The sequence below is a fragment of the Leucoraja erinacea genome, chromosome 7 (genome assembly GCF_028641065.1).
Source record: "Leucoraja erinacea ecotype New England chromosome 7, Leri_hhj_1, whole genome shotgun sequence".
NCBI classification, from domain to species: Eukaryota; Metazoa; Chordata; class Chondrichthyes; order Rajiformes; family Rajidae; genus Leucoraja; species Leucoraja erinaceus.
The window spans coordinates 29,738,146-29,755,409 of record NC_073383.1 but is presented as its reverse complement, the minus strand read 5'-3'; the positions used below and the strand labels follow the sequence as shown (position 1 = coordinate 29,755,409).

General features: G+C 39.7%; 1 protein-coding gene across 8 annotated transcripts in view; it reads right to left on the bottom strand.

Annotated features, from left to right (window-relative positions):
* Positions 1–4,136: 4,136 nt before the first annotated feature.
* pkp4 (plakophilin 4) overlaps positions 4,137–17,264 on the bottom strand; it is a 146,414-nt gene continuing 133,286 nt past the window's right edge. For all 8 annotated transcript variants that reach the window (XM_055638089.1, XM_055638092.1, XM_055638091.1 and 5 more), the window contains 6 exons: positions 16,582–16,777; positions 12,269–12,353; positions 12,053–12,179; positions 11,073–11,204; positions 7,813–7,886; positions 4,137–5,098 (listed from right to left, as the gene is read on the bottom strand). In XM_055638089.1, coding sequence (XP_055494064.1) covers positions 4,853–5,098; positions 7,813–7,886; positions 11,073–11,204; positions 12,053–12,179; positions 12,269–12,353; positions 16,582–16,777 — 860 coding nt within the window. In that variant the 3' untranslated portion in view covers positions 4,137–4,852. The remainder of the gene's footprint in view (positions 5,099–7,812; positions 7,887–11,072; positions 11,205–12,052; positions 12,180–12,268; positions 12,354–16,581; positions 16,778–17,264) is intronic.

Sequence of the window (17,264 nt, the reverse complement as noted above, 5' to 3'; positions counted from 1 at the left end):
AATGGCATCTTTGACTTTCATTGGCACAACTTTGGTCCTCATATTGATAATAAACAGCAATAAAAGTTTCCAAAGGTGATGGAAAGGCTGGAGGAAAGACTAGGTGCTGGGAGTTCTTTTATACCTGCATTAAGGAAGCATTTAAACACACCTGTTACAAACGCCTGTGAAGCCATGTGTCCCAAACATTATGGTGCCCTGAAATGGGGGAACTATGTATAAACACTGCTGTAATTTCTACATGGTGAAACAAAAATGTATAAAAATGGCCCTTATTAAAATCTGACAATGTGCACTTTAACCACGTGATTTTTTCTATTACAAATCTCAAATTGTGGAGTACAGAGGCAAATAAATATATGACGAGTCTTTGTCCCAAACATTATGGAGGGCACTGTAACAGCACACTGGTCAATTCTTTCCAAACTTATGCTGATCTATTGGTTAAAGTTTCTGCCATCGGAAGTGAGGAAAAAGGAGTAAAATTAGGAAAGCTGGAGATCACCTGAATAAGGAATCATGCAAAGCTGAAAGTGTCATAAGGCACAGAAACAGGCTCTTCACCCCAGCTCACAATACCGAGTGAGATGCTCCATCAACGCCAGTCCCAATTGCCTGGTTTTGGCCCATATCCCTATCCATGCTCCTGTTTAAGTTTAAATTATGTTATTGTAGTTGCCTCAACTTGGAATCACGAACCAGAGGACATAGAATTAAGGTAAGAGTGGAAGATTTAATAGAAAATCTGAGGGGCAACTTTTTCAGTGGTCAGTATATGGAATGAGCTGCCAGAGGAGGTAGTTGAGGCATAAATTGTAACATTTAAAAGACATTTGGACAGGTATATGTTTGGGAGAGGTTTAGAGGGATATGGGCCAAATGTAGGCAGGTGGAACTGGGGTAGATGGGACACCTTGACCAGTATGGGGCAGCTAGGGTGAAGGGCCTGTTTCCATGCTGTATGAATGTATGAATCACTCCTCTGGCAGCTCATTCCATTATACCCACCACCCTCTGAGTTAAAAAGTTGCCTCCCCAAGTTCTTATTAAATATTTCCCCTCTCAATATAAACCAATGTCCTCTGGTTCTTGTTGCCACTACCCTAGGTAAAATGCTCTATATTTAGCCTATTAATTCGCTTCATAATTTTATTCCTCTAAAAATCACTGCTTAGCCTCCTGCACTCCTAGGAATAAAGTCATAGATTGAGTGATAGCTGGCTTATTGTTGGGCAAAGTGCTGATCAAAAGAATTTTAACTTCAGGACAAGGAACCAATGTGTGTCTGTGAAGATAAATGACAACGGACAATTAGAACTTTGTGCAGGATAGGCAAGTGCAGTTGGAGAAATCGTGTATGACAAAAATGGTCATAGAATAATTGAGGAGGTGGGGGAGTAAATGATGTTAAAAATAATGAGTATGCAGACATTTGTGTAGTTTCTGGTTAGGTTTGTGGGAAATTAGGTTGTTAGCTGTCTTCTAAAACTAGCTGCAATACAATTGCTGCCTTAGCAAAATCTTTTAAACCATTAAATCATGATTTACATTCATGTTCGTTATAATTAATTTATAGATACTAAATTGCTTCCTGTTTGATCTAAGCTTTGCAAGGGCAGTACAAATCATTGGTGAAACAGGAGGCTGTAATTACAATCATTTATGGCAATCGTTCCTTCTCTCCAGAGATGCTGCCTGTCCCGCTGAGTTACTCCAGCAGTTCTTTACCTATCATTTATGGCAAACTGGGATATACTTAAAAAATAAGACCTATCTGACAAGAGAAGGCTACAGTCAGGGAAGTGCCTGATCAGTGACCACCAGAAATCATGTCCCATTGGAATGTCAATCGATTGACTCTCAGGACGGTTTAGTTTATGCAGGGTTCATCTGAAGAGAAAGGAAAGAATATTTCAGCTGATACATCAAGGTCACTGTAATCTGTCAACCTCAAATCAGGGTTTTAATGTCAAGAGTGTTTAAATGTCATATGTACTTGCAGCAGCATAACAAGACTGTAAACAAGGTACTCATAGTTAACATAATACGCAAATAAAAATTCCTCCGTCTGCGCCGTATCTGTACCCAGGATGAGGTGTTCCAAACCAGGGCTTTGGAGATGTACTCATTCTTTAGGGAATAGGGGTTCCCCTCTTCGACTATAGATGAGGCTCTCACCAGGGTCTCCTCGATATCCCATAGTTGCGCTCTCACTTCCCATCCCCCCCCACTCGTAACAAGGACAGAGTCCCCCTTGTCCTCATCTTCCACCCTACCAGCCGTCACATACAACAGATAATCCTCCGACTCTTTCGCCACCTCCAACGTGACTCCACCACTGGCCACATCTTTTCATCTCCTCCCCTTTCGGTTTTCCGCAGACCACTCCTCCATAACTCCCTGGTCAATTTGTCCCTTCCCACCCAAACCACCCCCTCCCCTGGTACTTTTCCTTGCAACCGCAGGAAATGCTACACTTGTCACTTTACCTCCCCCCTTGACTCCATCCAAGGACCCAAGCAGTCTTTCCAGGTGAGGCAGAGGTTCACCTGCACCTCCAACCTCATCTATTGCATCTGCTGCTTTAGGTGTCAACTGCTCTACATCGGTGAGACCAAGCGCAGGCCAACACCTCTGCACAGTTCGCATTAACCAACCCGATCTCCTGGTGGCTCAGCAACTCCCCCTCCCATTCCGTATCCGACCTTTCTGTCCTGGGCTTCCTCCATGGCCACCGCAAATTGGAGAAGCAGTACCTCATATTTCGCTTGTGTTGTTTGCACCCCAGCGGTATGAACATTGACTTCTCCAATTTCAGGTAGTCCTTGCTTTCTCCCTCCTTCCCCTCCCCTTCCCAGCTCTCCCAGCCCACTGTCTCCGCCTCTTTCTTTCTTCTTCCCGCCCCCACCACCCCCACATCAGTCTGAAGTAGGGTCTTGACCCGAAACGTCACCTATTCCTATGCTCCATAGATGCTGCTTCACCCGCTGAGTTTCTCCAGCATTTTGTCTACCTTCAATTTTTCCAGCATCTGCAGTTCTTTCTTAAACAAGCAAATAAAAAGTTCAATTAGTTTAAAAAAAGCCCCATTAGTGCAAAAAATGCACAAAATTCCTAATACAACCACACAATTCGTAGTTCAGTTCGTGTTTGTAGTGTTCAAGAGCTAAATGATTGTTGACAAGAAGCTGTTCTTGAAGCTGGAAGTCATCACTGAAGTAGGGATTCTGTATCATTTGTTGTTTGACTGAAAAATCCCTTGTTAGGAGTCAGCACAACTAATGGTAATTAAATAACTGGCCTGTTGTAAACATAAGTACGAAGGGGGAGAGAACAATCCTGACCAGTTTGGAAATATTTATCGTTAAATATGAATGATGAAAAGTATACAGCAATAAGAGATACAGATAGAATGTAGAGATGGAAGGAATGGCAATGGAAAAGGCTATAATCATAAGTTCATAGGCAGAATTATGCCATTCGGTCCTTCGGGTCAATTCCGCCATTCAATCATGGCTGATCTATCTTTCCCTCTCAATCCCATTTTCCTGCCTTCTCCCCGCAACCTTTGACACCCTCACTAATCAAAACTCTGTCAATCTCCACTTTTTATTATTGACCATATTGCTACATGGTCATTGACTAATGGCATGTGTAGCTCTGAGAGGAAGGAAGGTGTGTTTATGGTTTTTTTTTATATCGGCACTTCTGTGACACAAAAGATCTGAAAATCAGTTAAAGCAAATGCTTGGTAATTAGTGGTGCTACTTGCTGCTGGAATATTTTAAGAATGTAAACATAAAAATATACATTAAAATTAAGAGGGAGAATAAAACTAAATGTTACTAAACAACAATAGTGATAAAAGTTGTTTGAAATCATATTAATATTGGAATCTTACAATCATGAACATCATATACCAGTGATAAAAAGATTGATATAAATCCTGGATAAAGGTTATTACACAGATACATTAACTCTATCTCTTTCCATAGACTCTGTCTAATCTAATGAGTAGTTTCAAATTTTGTTTTTATTTTAGGTTTCCAGCTCCTTCAGCTTCAAATAAACATGAGTGTTGAAAGAGTAAATATTGCTCATTTAGTGAAACAAAGAAACATTCTTGAGCTCAAAACTTCAATATATGGAATGATCACATTTATTTATAAATGCATATAGCAAATGGCAGTGAAACCAGCCACAGAATGGGAATGGAAAAATAAGTTTTCAGTTTACTGGGAAACACACATTGTTTGAAATTACAAAACTCCTTTAAAACAAAATGCACTTATTTTCATTTGGGTTAATTCATCTATTTTAAGAATCTTGTATTTTAAAATTAACTTCCGTACACGATACTCCTTTAAGAAATGACTTCAACCTTGTTCACATGGCATTTCCATATTTACACCAAAGAAAGCAAAATTTACAAGGAGTATGCAATACATAATTCAGATTCCATATTTCAGTAAAACAAAATGAACATATATATTTAAAATGTCTGTACAAACCAAAACTAACACTTTATTCACAGAAGTTTCACATTTTATTTTGCTCATACATTATCCAACTATTTTCTTCCATCTCAAACCTTTCATCACTTTGCCCACACCACCACCAAACTATAAAAGCTACATAAGAAATCTAACATCTAGTCTGACTTTAAAGACTCATCAATTTTCCTTTGCAGTTCCTTCTATATCCTTTTCCAAATGATGCACATCCTCAATTCCTTCCTTAAAGTTACATTCACACTGTCTCCACTGGAAATCTTTTACATCAATGATTACTTACAATCAAATCTCAAAAATGGAGCAAAAAAACAGTTTTCTTCTATTGTGTCTTTCTAATATTAAACCCAGGAGTCTGGAGATCCTGGATACTGGTCTGCTCGGTAAGGCAGCCGCGTTGTGGAATACAAGTCTACATAATTAGTTGAAGATTTTAGTCCTCGTGATGTATAATCTGTGACTGCTGGATAATGAATTTGGTCATCAAAATAAGGGTCTTCATAACTGTGGGGAGAGTGCATATACATTCTGTAAGCATCATAATTTCTCCTGCTCGAGTCGTCTTGGGCATAGTACATCTGTGGATGCTGATAAAAAATGTTAGAATTAATAAAACAGAATTACAGCAACTGCATATGCACTACAAATGAGTAACATATAATACAGCAGAAATAAATATTTCTTATTAGTTGCGGAAATAAGGAACTGCAGATGATGGTTATACAAAAAATGACAAAGTGCTGCGAGTAAAACAACAGGTCAGGCAGTCAAGAACATGGATAGGCAACGTTTCTAGTCGGGACCTTCAGACCAAGAAAAGACACAAAGTACTGGAGTAACTCAGCAGGTCAACAGCATCTCTGGAGAACATGGATAGGTGGGTAATGTTTTGATTCTGAAGTAAGGTTCCGACCCAAAACGTCACCCAAGCATGTTTTCCAGAGGTGCTGCCTGACCCGCTGAGTTACACCAACACTTTGTATCCTTTTTTTCTTATTAAATACTGTTGGTTACACCATGTACAAGTTGTAAATGAAAATGAATAAATCTCACCAACTTGGTGCCACACTTCCAAATCCCAGAAATAATTTTCCCCATTTCCTTTCACTTATGGTACAATTTATTTAAAGTTATAAACAGTTTTTTTTACAATACTGTTTTTTCAATCAAGAAGTTTAGAAATTTGTTACCCACAGATTTGAAAAAGAGGCAGATTCATCTTCAGAACATAATCTGATTTGATTGTTTGAAAGATACAGCATGGAAACAGGCCCTTCAGCCCACCAAGTCTACACCGACCATCGATCGGCCATTCACACTAGTTCAATGTTATCCCACTTTCTCATTCACTCCTTACATACTTGGGACAATTAAAAAAAACACACGTGTCTTTAGGATATGGGTGGAAACCAGAGAACAGGGAGGAAACCCACGCAGTCACAGGGGGAATATGCAGACTCCACACAGACAGCACCCGAGGTCAACAATGAACATAAGTTTCTGGCGCTGTGAGACAGTGGCTCCACCAGGTATACCACTGCACCACTTTTATTTAATCCTGTCCAATAATTTTGATCAACTAGCTGTTGTCCATTCCTAGATAAAGCATACTAGATTAAGTGCAAAACTGGGTGCTCAATAGATATTTTCCATACAATTCACTCTTGTTAATGGATACACCATATTAAGATGTGAAAGCAGTGGGGGGCATTCAATAAGAAGATTCAAAAACCGGCCAGTTCTGATAATGAATCATCAACCTGTAACATTAACTATATCTCTTTACGCAGATGCTACCTTACCTGTCGAGCATTTCCAGAAATTCTTGTTTTCATTTATGATGCCATTCAGGACAGAGTGAAGTAATTTATTTATCCAGAATAAAGTGAATCTTTGATATTTTCTACCAAAAATGACCATGGACATTCAGTCACTCAGCTTACTCAAGACTGAGATCAAGATTTCTTGAGATATGAATAAATCAAAGGACGGAGATTACTGCAGGAAAATGGTGCTAAAGTTAAAGATCAGACATGATCTTCACAGATGATGGAACAGCCACAAAGGGCCAACTTCTATTTATTTTAAGTTCCATTAAAAATGCTTGCAGGAGATACAAATTCTGTTCTAGTGATTAAGAGCAAGGAGGATATTTTCAACTGCAGCAGGACATTAATGGACCATGAAGGAAAGTGGCACTCAGAATAAAATCCAGAAACGCGAAATCATGCATTTGGAGAGGAATGAGACAAGGTCATACACAATGAAAAGGAAGAATCTGCAAAGTCTGGAGGAACAGAAGGGCCTCAGAAGGTGTGTCCATAGATCCTTCACAATCGTAATTTTTTTCCATACAATGGTTACAGAGGTTTTGATGGAATGTTTGTCAGTATGGGCAAGTTATGAAATTTAATCTGAATTGTTTATTTGAAATTAAAAATAATTCAGATTAAGTTAATTAGGATGTAGTCTACAAATAAAACAGGTAATATTTCATCTTCAAGATATTTTAGTGTCTGTAACTAGCATAGATTTCTTGATTCTTAAAACATTCTTTGAAATATTTTTTTGTATAATTAATGAAGTATAGAAGTTGGGAGGTCGTTGCAGTTGTATAAGACGTTGGTGAGGCCACATTTAGAGTATTGTGTTCAGTTCTGGGCACCGTGTCATAGGAAATATGTTGTCAAGCTGGAAAGGGTACAGAGAAGATTTACGAGGATGTTGCCAGGACTAGAGAGTCTGAGCAATAGGCAGAGGTTGTGAAGGCTAGGACTCTATTCCTTGTAGTAGAGGAGGATGAGGGGTGATCTTATGGAGTTATATAAGATAATGGGAGGAATAGATCGGGTAGATGCACAGTTTCTTGCCCAGAGTATGTGAATCGAGGACCAGAGGACATAAGTTTAAGGTGAAGGGGAAGAGATTTAATAGAAATCTGAGCGGTAACTTTTTCACACAAAGAGTGATGGGTGTATGGAACAGGCTGCCAGAGGCGATAGTTGAGGCTGCGACTACCCCAATGTTTAAGAAGTTAGACAGGTACATAGATAGGGCAGGTTTGGAGGGATATGGACCAAATGCTGGCAGGTGGGACCAGTATAGCTGGGACATGTGTGGGCAAGTTGGGCCGGAGGGCCTGTTTCCACACTGTATCACTCTATGACTCTCTCTATTGAACATAAACTCAAACAAGTGCCTGATAGAGTTGTGTCTTACATTATCTGATAAACTTTTGCAAGATTATGGAATGCTCAGATGTAGAAGTGTTCCACTTTATATTTCCTCATTCAATACTCACGTGAAGTCGTCTTGATTCCTCCTTTGCTGGTGAAGAATAGGAACCTATGTAAATTGGTGACAGCTTACTGGAACCTATAATCAATTATTGAAATCAATCAGGAAAAAGATGTGGGATAACTGTAATAATTCAGCCAAAATGATACTGTTAATGCAAATATGGGAAGCAAAATAATTTGAAAAGACAAAAAGAATGCAAGTTGTAAATAAGTATGTTAGAGTGAAAGTTCTTTTAACAATTACTTATTTTGGGAAGAATGAATAGTATGTTGTACATTAAAATAGAAAGAGTGCAGAGAATTGATAATAGATTTAAATACAAAATAAGAATTACTATTTTGCTGCCTTGCACCATCAAAGTGACATTCAAAGATATTCATATTCACTTCCATGAAATACAGAATCAGAATCTAGAATCAGAATCACACTTTATTCGCCAAGTATCTTTTGCAACATATGAGGAATTTCATTGGCCAGGTCAGTCATACAATAAAAAGCAACAGATCACTCAAAAAACAAATTTTAACATGAACATCCACCACAGTGACTCCTACACATTCCTCACTGTGGTGGAAGGCGAAATAAAGTTCAAGTCTCTTCCTTTGTTCTTCCTTGGTCTTGGGCCTCGAGCCCCCGTTGACGGGATGATCTTGCCTCCCGTAGCCGGCGGCGTACGGGCCCTCCGCGTCGAGGCGATCAAGATCCCGCATCGTTGGGGATGTCAGTTCCTCAGCATCGGGCGATTGAACCTCCTGTCGGGGCTGGTCGAGCCTTCTGCGACGTTGGAGCTCCCGACTAGCCTCACCCGAGAGTGCGAGCCCTTGTTGGTGATTCTGCGGTAGTCGTGGTGGGAGCGATCCCAGGCAAGGGATCAGCTCCGATGTTAAGTCCGCGGCCCGCGGTGGTGCTCACGACAGTTTGAGGAGGCCTCCAGCTCCATCGACGGTCGGCCGCAGAGCCCGGAGAATGTGATCCGAAAATTAATCCGGGAAGGTAGGAGCTTGAAAAAAAGTTTCCCCAGAACCAGGGACCACAGTCTTAGAATAAAGGGGAGGTCATTTAAGACTGAGGTGAGAAGAAACTTTTTCACCCAGAGAGTTGCAAATTTATGGAATTCCCTGCCACAGAGGGTAGTGGAGGCCAAATCACTGGATGGATTTAAGAGAGAGTTAGATAGAGCTCTAGGGGCTAGTGGGGTCAAGGGATATGGGGAGAAGGCAGGCACGGGTTATTGATTGAGGACGATCAGCCATGATCACAATGAATGGCGGTGCTGGCTCGAAGGGTCGCATGGCCTCCTCCTGCACCTATTTTCTATGTTTCTATGTTTAATTCTGATAATCTGCTGTCCAATTATTTGAAAATGGTTTGGCACTATCTCCAATACTCCCCTTAAACGCAGCATGTCCCCTTTTCCTGTGCTCACTTTAAATATATTAAGGGCATCATATGATAAGCGGTGTTCGACAAGGTTTGGTACCATATAACCATATAACAATTACAGCACGGAAACAGGCCATCTCGGCACTACAAGGCCGTGCAGAACAATTATTTTCCCCTAGTCCCATCTACCTGCACTCAGACCATAACCCTCCATTCCTTTCCCATCCATATACCTATGCAATTTATTTTTAAATGATAAAATCGAACCTGCCTCCACCACTTCCACTGGAAGCTCATTCCACACAGCTACCACTCTCTGAGTAACGAAGTTCTCCCTCATGTTACCCCTAAACTTCTGTCCCTTAATTCTGAAGTCATGTCCTCTTGTTTGAATCTTCCCTACTCTCAATGGGAAAAACTTGTCCACGTCTACTCTGTCTATCCCTCTCATCATTTTAAAGACCTCTATCAAGTCCGCCCCTTAACCTTCTGCGCTCCTGAGAATAAAGACCCAACTTATTCAACCTTTCTCTGTAACTTAGGTGCTGAAACCCAGGCAACATTTTAGTAAATCTCCTCTGTACTTTCTCTATTTTGTTGACATCCTTCCTATAATTGGGCAACCAAAATTGTACACCATACTCCAGAATTGGTCTCACCAATGCCTTGTACAATTTTAACATTACATCCCAACTTCTATATTCAATGCTCTGATTTATAAAGGCTAGCATACCAAAAGCTTTATTTACCACCCTATCTACATGAGATTCCACCTTCAGGGAACTATGCACAGTTATTCCTAGATCCCTCTGTTCAACTGCATTCCTCAATTCGCTACCAACAATTTACAATTTCTACAAATGAATAAGATAAAGGCACCAAGGATATGATTGTTGTTCAATTTGATAACATTGGAAGTAGGATGACTATGAATATAGAGCTAAGTTAAGCAAATGGACAAAGATCTGGTAAATGTAGTACAATGTGGAAAAATGTGAAAATGTTGGCATGATCCATAAAAGCATATGAATACTTTGCCAGGTGCATGATTTACAAAATGCCAGTATGCAGGAACAGCAAGTAACTAGGAGAGTTAGCAGAATGCTATTGCTTATTGCTGGGGCGAGTAGATAGGATCTATTTCAATTATGCAAGGGTCTGGAGTATCCACACGTGGAGCAATGTATAAACTATCGTCCTTATTTAAGGACGGATTGACAATACACTGCAGCAGTTCAGAGATCGTGTACTGCACAGATAACTGGAATGAGCAGGTTATTTTACAAGGAGAGGTTGGACACGATAGACTTGTATCTTATGGAATTTAATAGTTTGAGTGAATCATGGAAGGTCCTGATGAGTCTTGACAGGGTAGATGTAAAATGGATTTGAGAGAATTTAGAATGGGGACACTAATTAAAAATGCACAGATGGCCATTTATGACACATGACATTTTTTTCCTTTCAGATTATTGTGAATCTTTGGCACGCTTCTTGAAAGAAAGGGGTCCAGAGAGCTGCAGGCTGGAAGTCTTTGAATATTTTTTAAACAGAAGTAGGTAGACACTTGATAAACAAGAAAGTCGAGGTTATAATCAAATGAGCTATGCACTTATTAAATAATGTACGATTGAGGGACTGTGACTTACTCCTCTTGCTATTTCATACATTCAAATGTAAACTACAACGTCAATCACCATGAAACTTCAATACTTGAAAACAATTTTAATTCGTAGCTAATAATTGAAATAAACTTGAAGTATATTTCAACTTTTTCAAACAACTTTGCAGACGAAATTTCAAAAGTATTTGTAAGGCGATATCAAAATGTTTTTATTTATAATACATATTACTTGTTGTATTCACTCCATTTCTTACCCATGGTCAAATCTTTGTGTGTAATACCATCTCCTTGGTTGTTGTAATATTGCACAGATGTCTTTGTCTTCTCATAATTAGATCGTGGATCCTTGATTCCCAAGAGCGCTGGTGAAGAGGTCGTGCTAGCCACTGTAAACAAGATAAAATATTCACATTGAATCAAAAAATTGCATTTATTTATCAATATTTATGATATGCATCACTAAACACTTTAGAGCCAAGGATATGTGCTTTCTACACATGAAACCTAAGGGGCTGTCCCACTGCGGCGACCTAATTGGCGAGTTTAGAAGAGTTTGCCCTCGACTCATACTCGCAGCATGGTCGACACAAGGTCTTTGTAACTCTCCTTCATGCTCGAGAGTAGTCCCCGCATACTCGAGGCCTCAACTAGGTCGTGGCGTATTTTTCAACATGCTGAAAAATGCCCGCGAGTAAAAAACGGTTGCCATGGAAAAAAAATCTATATTTTTTTTACTCGTAGGTTTAGTCGAAGTAGGTCGGGCATGTTATTCGTAGGTAATCGAGGGTAGTCGAGGGTAATCGAAGGTAGTCGAAGGTAGTCTTCCACATAGTCGAAGGAGGTCGTCTTCACTCTCCACTATTCGGTGTCCAATTTTCCAGAAGCTAGTCGAAGCTAGTCTTCAACATAGTCGAAGGAGGTCGAAGGAGGTCTTTTACATAGTCGAAGGAGGTCTTCAACATGACACTTTTTCAAACTCTCCTAAACTCTTCTAAACTCGCCAATTAGGTCGCCGCAGTGGGACAGCCCCTTTAGGGTACAAATTGAACAGTGTAAAACAGACAGGAAAAACTTCAAGTCTCCAATTTTTAGCAGAGTAATGAAAATATATTCATGACCCAAGAAAGGATTTGACGGAACTAACAGGGAAAGTTTTCGGTACAAATCCAGGGTAAATCATTCCTTAAATTACAGGAGCAACTAAATTTGCTTTAGTTAATCAAAAGCAACTCACCAGATTGAAGAACAGGTGACATATTTTGATTAGTTGTTGATAATACTGGGTAAGATGTGGAAATTTTATGTTTGTCACGTTCCAGCGTTGAAATTGGTGTAATAAAATGGCTTTGATTCCACCCATCCTTAAAAAAAAAGACAATCAAGAGGGAGTATAATTATCAGTTTTTTTAATTTCGAAGTGAAACAAATCTTTTTTTGCAAATTTGCTTACCTTTTTATAAATGCTGCGAAGGTCCCGATATTGCCATAACGTGTTTAGGACTTGAGCTGCTGTCTTAACTACTTTCAGTGAATACCTTAATGAAATATAAAGTTTATTGTAAGTATGACATTAGTCGTTAATCTGTAACACAAGTACATTAACCCAATTATGATTGCAGAAGGAAGCTCAGCAAAGAAATGTAAAATGGATGCTTGGCTGAATTTTATTTCATCAGATTGATTTCTACGATTGAGAAGACTTGTCTGTTGGAGATATTTAGTGGAAATATCAAAATATTCTTAACATTTAGAAAAATTATGAGGTTAACACATTGGAATGTATGAAACTTTGAGAAGACGAGGAGGAATTTCCCTAGTCAGAGTGTGGTGAATCTGGAATTAATTGCCACAGACGGCTGCAGAGGCCAAGTCAATGGATATTTAAGGCGGAGATTGACAAGATTATTGATTAGTAAAAGGGTGTCAGGAGTTATGAGGAAAATGGGGATGAGAGGGTAAGATAGATAAGCCACGATTGAATGAAGTGGTAGACTTGATGGACCAATTGGCCTAATTCTGCTCCTATAACTCATGAAGAAACACAAATAACTGCAAATGTTGAAATCTTGAGCAAACAAACAGAGTGTTCAGAGATTGGCACAAAGTGCTGGAGGAACTCAGCAGGTCAGGCAGCAGCTGTGGAGGGAAATGGACCAACAACATTCTTCACACTAATATTTTTTTTACAGGGCTGCGGCATTCACAATGTTGGAAGTTTGTTCCCCTTGCCTGGAAACTTTAAAACTGGGGGCAGTCATAGAATTTGGGATAATCGACTTAAGATTTGGAGAAGGAAGATTGTGAACCTGGAATCTCTTTTCTTAAGGGGTCATGGACGCTCATTAATCAAATATATATTCAAGGGTGCAACATTATTGTGCACAAAAGAAAACGGGATAGGAAATAGGATAGTTCAATAGGGCTGAATTTCAGAATCCTCAAGAAAAACAGATGATGGGTCTCCCATTTGAAAAGTAAAATGGTTCTCTTTCCACGGATGCTGCCTGATCTACTTGTGTTATGTGTTATCAGCATTTTTAAATGGTTTTATTTCCAATGCGGTAGGATCTGTTGCTTTTCTGTTTGGTAAGTATTCAACGAAATGTCGTTCAGACTTGCATTTGTTGGTGTATTTTTGAATGACAATAAAGTCTTGATTGATTGATTGATTTCAACTTGAATAGCTTTTTGTTGTGCCGACATAAAATTCAGTCAACATTACCCTTCAGTTTCACGCCACTTTACCTACCCTGAACTTGCTGTTACATAGCATTTGAATTCTCTGTGTCACTTTTCTGCTCTCTTTGGCCTCCAACAAAGTTCAATGTCATCTTTTATTTAGTTACTTAACAGAACCTAACATCAAGCACAGTGACCAAATTGTATACCAGAGTTTAATGGTATCCCAGTAATAATATTGGTATTAGTAAAAAATTAAAGCGATACTGGCTGAGTAACCGTTTTGTTCATAACATTGCAGAAGTTGGTCAGTTAAAATAAAAAATTCTGCAGGTGCTCAGCAAGGTAGCAAATTGAAGGGAAAGTAGTATTAACAATTCAGATCTCATGATTAAGTTCATATTAGAATACCACTATTACTTTCCATCACTTGCCTGTGCTATGCAACCTTTTTCATAGATTCATTCTGTACTCACAGCACCTATCATTCTTCCCTCAACCTTTTTCATACCCATGGTGGATTCATTTTCTGTATTCCAGCAAATGCACAGCACAGCATGGATCCTTCTTGCCCATGTCCAGTCCCATTTATAGTCCCACTTACTGTGTTTGGCCCCCATGGCTTGGCTAGAATTTAACCACTAAGGGGGGGGGGGGATCTTTAGGAACTTACTAAATTCCAGGGGTTGGACAGGCTAGATTCACAAGATGTTCCCGATACAGCAGTCCAAACAGGGGTCCTTTAAGGATAAGGGGCTCTTTTAGCCCATGTTTTTCCACACGGAAAGTGTCCTCTGGATTAACAGATGGTAGTTGAGGCCAGTTCATTGGCTACTAAGAGGGACTTACGAAAGGGATCAGGCGGTAACACTGAGTCCCACTTTGAATGGCGGTTACCGAATTGTTACCCTATACCCACCACCTTTGTGACCTGTGAAAACATTGCCCCTCAGCGTCCTATTAAATTATTACCCCATGAGGGGCAACTTTTTTTACTTTGGCTTCCCAGCTACTTCTGGATTGAAATTACCTTCATACATTTTAGTTTCAGATCAATTAATGCCCCCTTTTTGTTTTAAATCACAGATGTTGGTAATGTTTCTGGCGTTTTCCATTTATAACATGACAACCTCTCAATTGTTTATTTACTTGTCCCACTATAATTTTCTTCTAACATGGCATATTCATTCCTTTTGTCAATCAAATCACATCACTTTTTCATCTCATAAGATAACTTCAATGTTTTTCTTTCCTCCAGTGCTCCATTCCTACTTGTGCTTTAATTAAAATACACTATATCGGCCACCTTCAACTTACTGCGGTGTTAGGTTCTTAAAGAACCCTTTGTTTGGTGAAAATTCATAGAGCAGGAAGTGTTGCAAATCTTTAATGTTTGCAGGGGATAACAGCTGTCGTGGATGGTGAGGTAAAAAAAGAGTCAATCTCCTCCCTGTAATGATGCAGTAAATCAAAAACAATCTGCACTTGCTTCAACAAGCTGAAACATGCCAGATAAAACTTACACATCATTCATCCACCAGCCAATATTGTCAGATGGAACAGCCCAGGTTCTCGAGAGAATTATTTCCATTTCCAATAGCTTGTTTATTACAGATGCTCCCATTACCCCAATCAAATAGACTGTTAAATGTTGCTTGTTTTCACAGTGCTGTGTTGAAAGACATATTCCACATGTGTTACCTACCCTCGTTGTAGTGAATGACACCTTTATGAAATGACAAATTAAATAATATCCTTTGTTATAGCCAAGAGAGATTGATCATGACAGAGAGATCATATCTGTGTGTGAGCAGGGGTGAGAGATAGAGAGAGAAAGGGTGGAGAAAGAGAGAGTGAGGGAGATAAATAGAAACAGAGATGAGTTATTCATCTCTAAAATTATTATGGTTTCACTCAGGTAAATGTTTCAAATTTGTGACCAATTCCAAAAGAAGAAAAAATAAATATCCACTGCCCTTCGTTTCACAACAAGGGGGTGGGGGGCAGGGACATTCATTGATGCAGGCACAATCATTCAATTTTATTTTGGATCCTTCAGATAATGAAGATGTCTGTACCTGCCTGCAACATGACCTTGATGGGTTCACGAGGCCATCCAGCCCATCAAGTCTACACAACCATTCAATCCAGGCTGATCTATCTTTCCCTCTCAACCCCATTCTACGGCCTTCTCCCTATAACCCCTGATACCTTTACTAATCAAGAATCTGTCAATCTCCACCTTAAAAATATCCATTGACTTGGCCCCCACAGCCGTTTGTGGCACACAAAATATCACAATGAACCTTCATGAACCCAACTAAATCATGCAGAGCTATTGGAATTCACAAAGGAGTCCCTGTTATTCTATTTTGCAAGTTTAACTGTAGCAGTACTATCGGAAACTACTAAACAGTCCATCACTGCGGAAAATAACAGGTGCTGATACATGAAAGGTGCAGATATCAAGTGCTTTAAGAGCATTTAAAAAATGCAAATTCACCAGGCCAAGTCAGAAAGTTAGACAAACATTACTTTTATTTTGGCGAGATTTCAGAATGGATCATATGAAAACATTTCATTCTTTTCGAAATTAATTGAAAGGCAGTCACCTCCAGGACAAATGTCAATAAATAATTGTCCAGTCCCTCAGGCTAATGCTGAAAAATTTCACATAGATCACAGAAGTTTGAGGGTGAAAACCTATGAATCGCATGTAATCAGTTTATAGAACAGGAGCTGCCACACATAGTAGACACATGGAACTGCAGATGCCAGTTTACATAAAAGGGTGCAAAATGCTGTAGTAACAAAGCGGATCAGGGGGCATCTTTTGAGAACATGGATAGGTGATGTATTGGGTCAGGACCCTTCTTGTGTCCTGACCCAAAACCAGTTCTCCAGACATGCTGCCTGACCCGCTGAGTTACTCCAGCATTTTACATCCTTTTATGTAAACTGGACAGCAGCTGCAGTCTTTTTGTATAGCCACATACAGGTTTATTATTTTAACTATAAATAAGGAGAATTGAAACAGTGTATATACAACGTGATGGAAGAGTTGCTTCCCAATCATGTACTTGCCTTTCTCCCTTTCCTTTTGTAATGTTTACGAGTTTCTCAACTCCCCCAGCATCAGCTAATGCTTTGGCGTTCTCCATATTCTTTATAGTCACCTCATGTAAAGCACAGCATACAGCAGCAACGGTGTCGTCAGAAAGCATGATCAGTGTCGGGCCTCCTGGAAGGCGATGCACAAGATCCCGCATTGCATATTTGCCTGGAGGAAAGGAAAAGTTAACATAGAATTATTAAACTATATTAATTTATTTCCCCAACTGTCAGTGGTCCGTTCAGTTGTATGATTCTCATGTAAATGAAAATCATACAACTGAACCGACCGGAAACGTTACTCATCCTTTTTCTCCAGAGATGCTACCTGACCTGCTATGTTACTCCAGCACTTTGCGTCTATCTTTGGTATAAACCAGCAGCTGCAGTTCTTTGTTTCTACACTATGTTCAGAGAGTGACAATACCATGACAGGAATAGATCGGTTAAACGCACGTTCTCGAGTCTAAACGAGTCTCCTGCCTTGAGTAGGGGAATCGAGAACCAGAGGACATAGCTTTCAAGTGAGGGGGGAAAGATTTAATAGGAACCTGAGAGGTAACTTTTTCCACACAAAGGGTGGTGGGTGTATGGAACGAGCTGCCAGAGGAGGCTGTTGAGTCAGGCACTATCGCAACATTTAAGAAACATTTAGA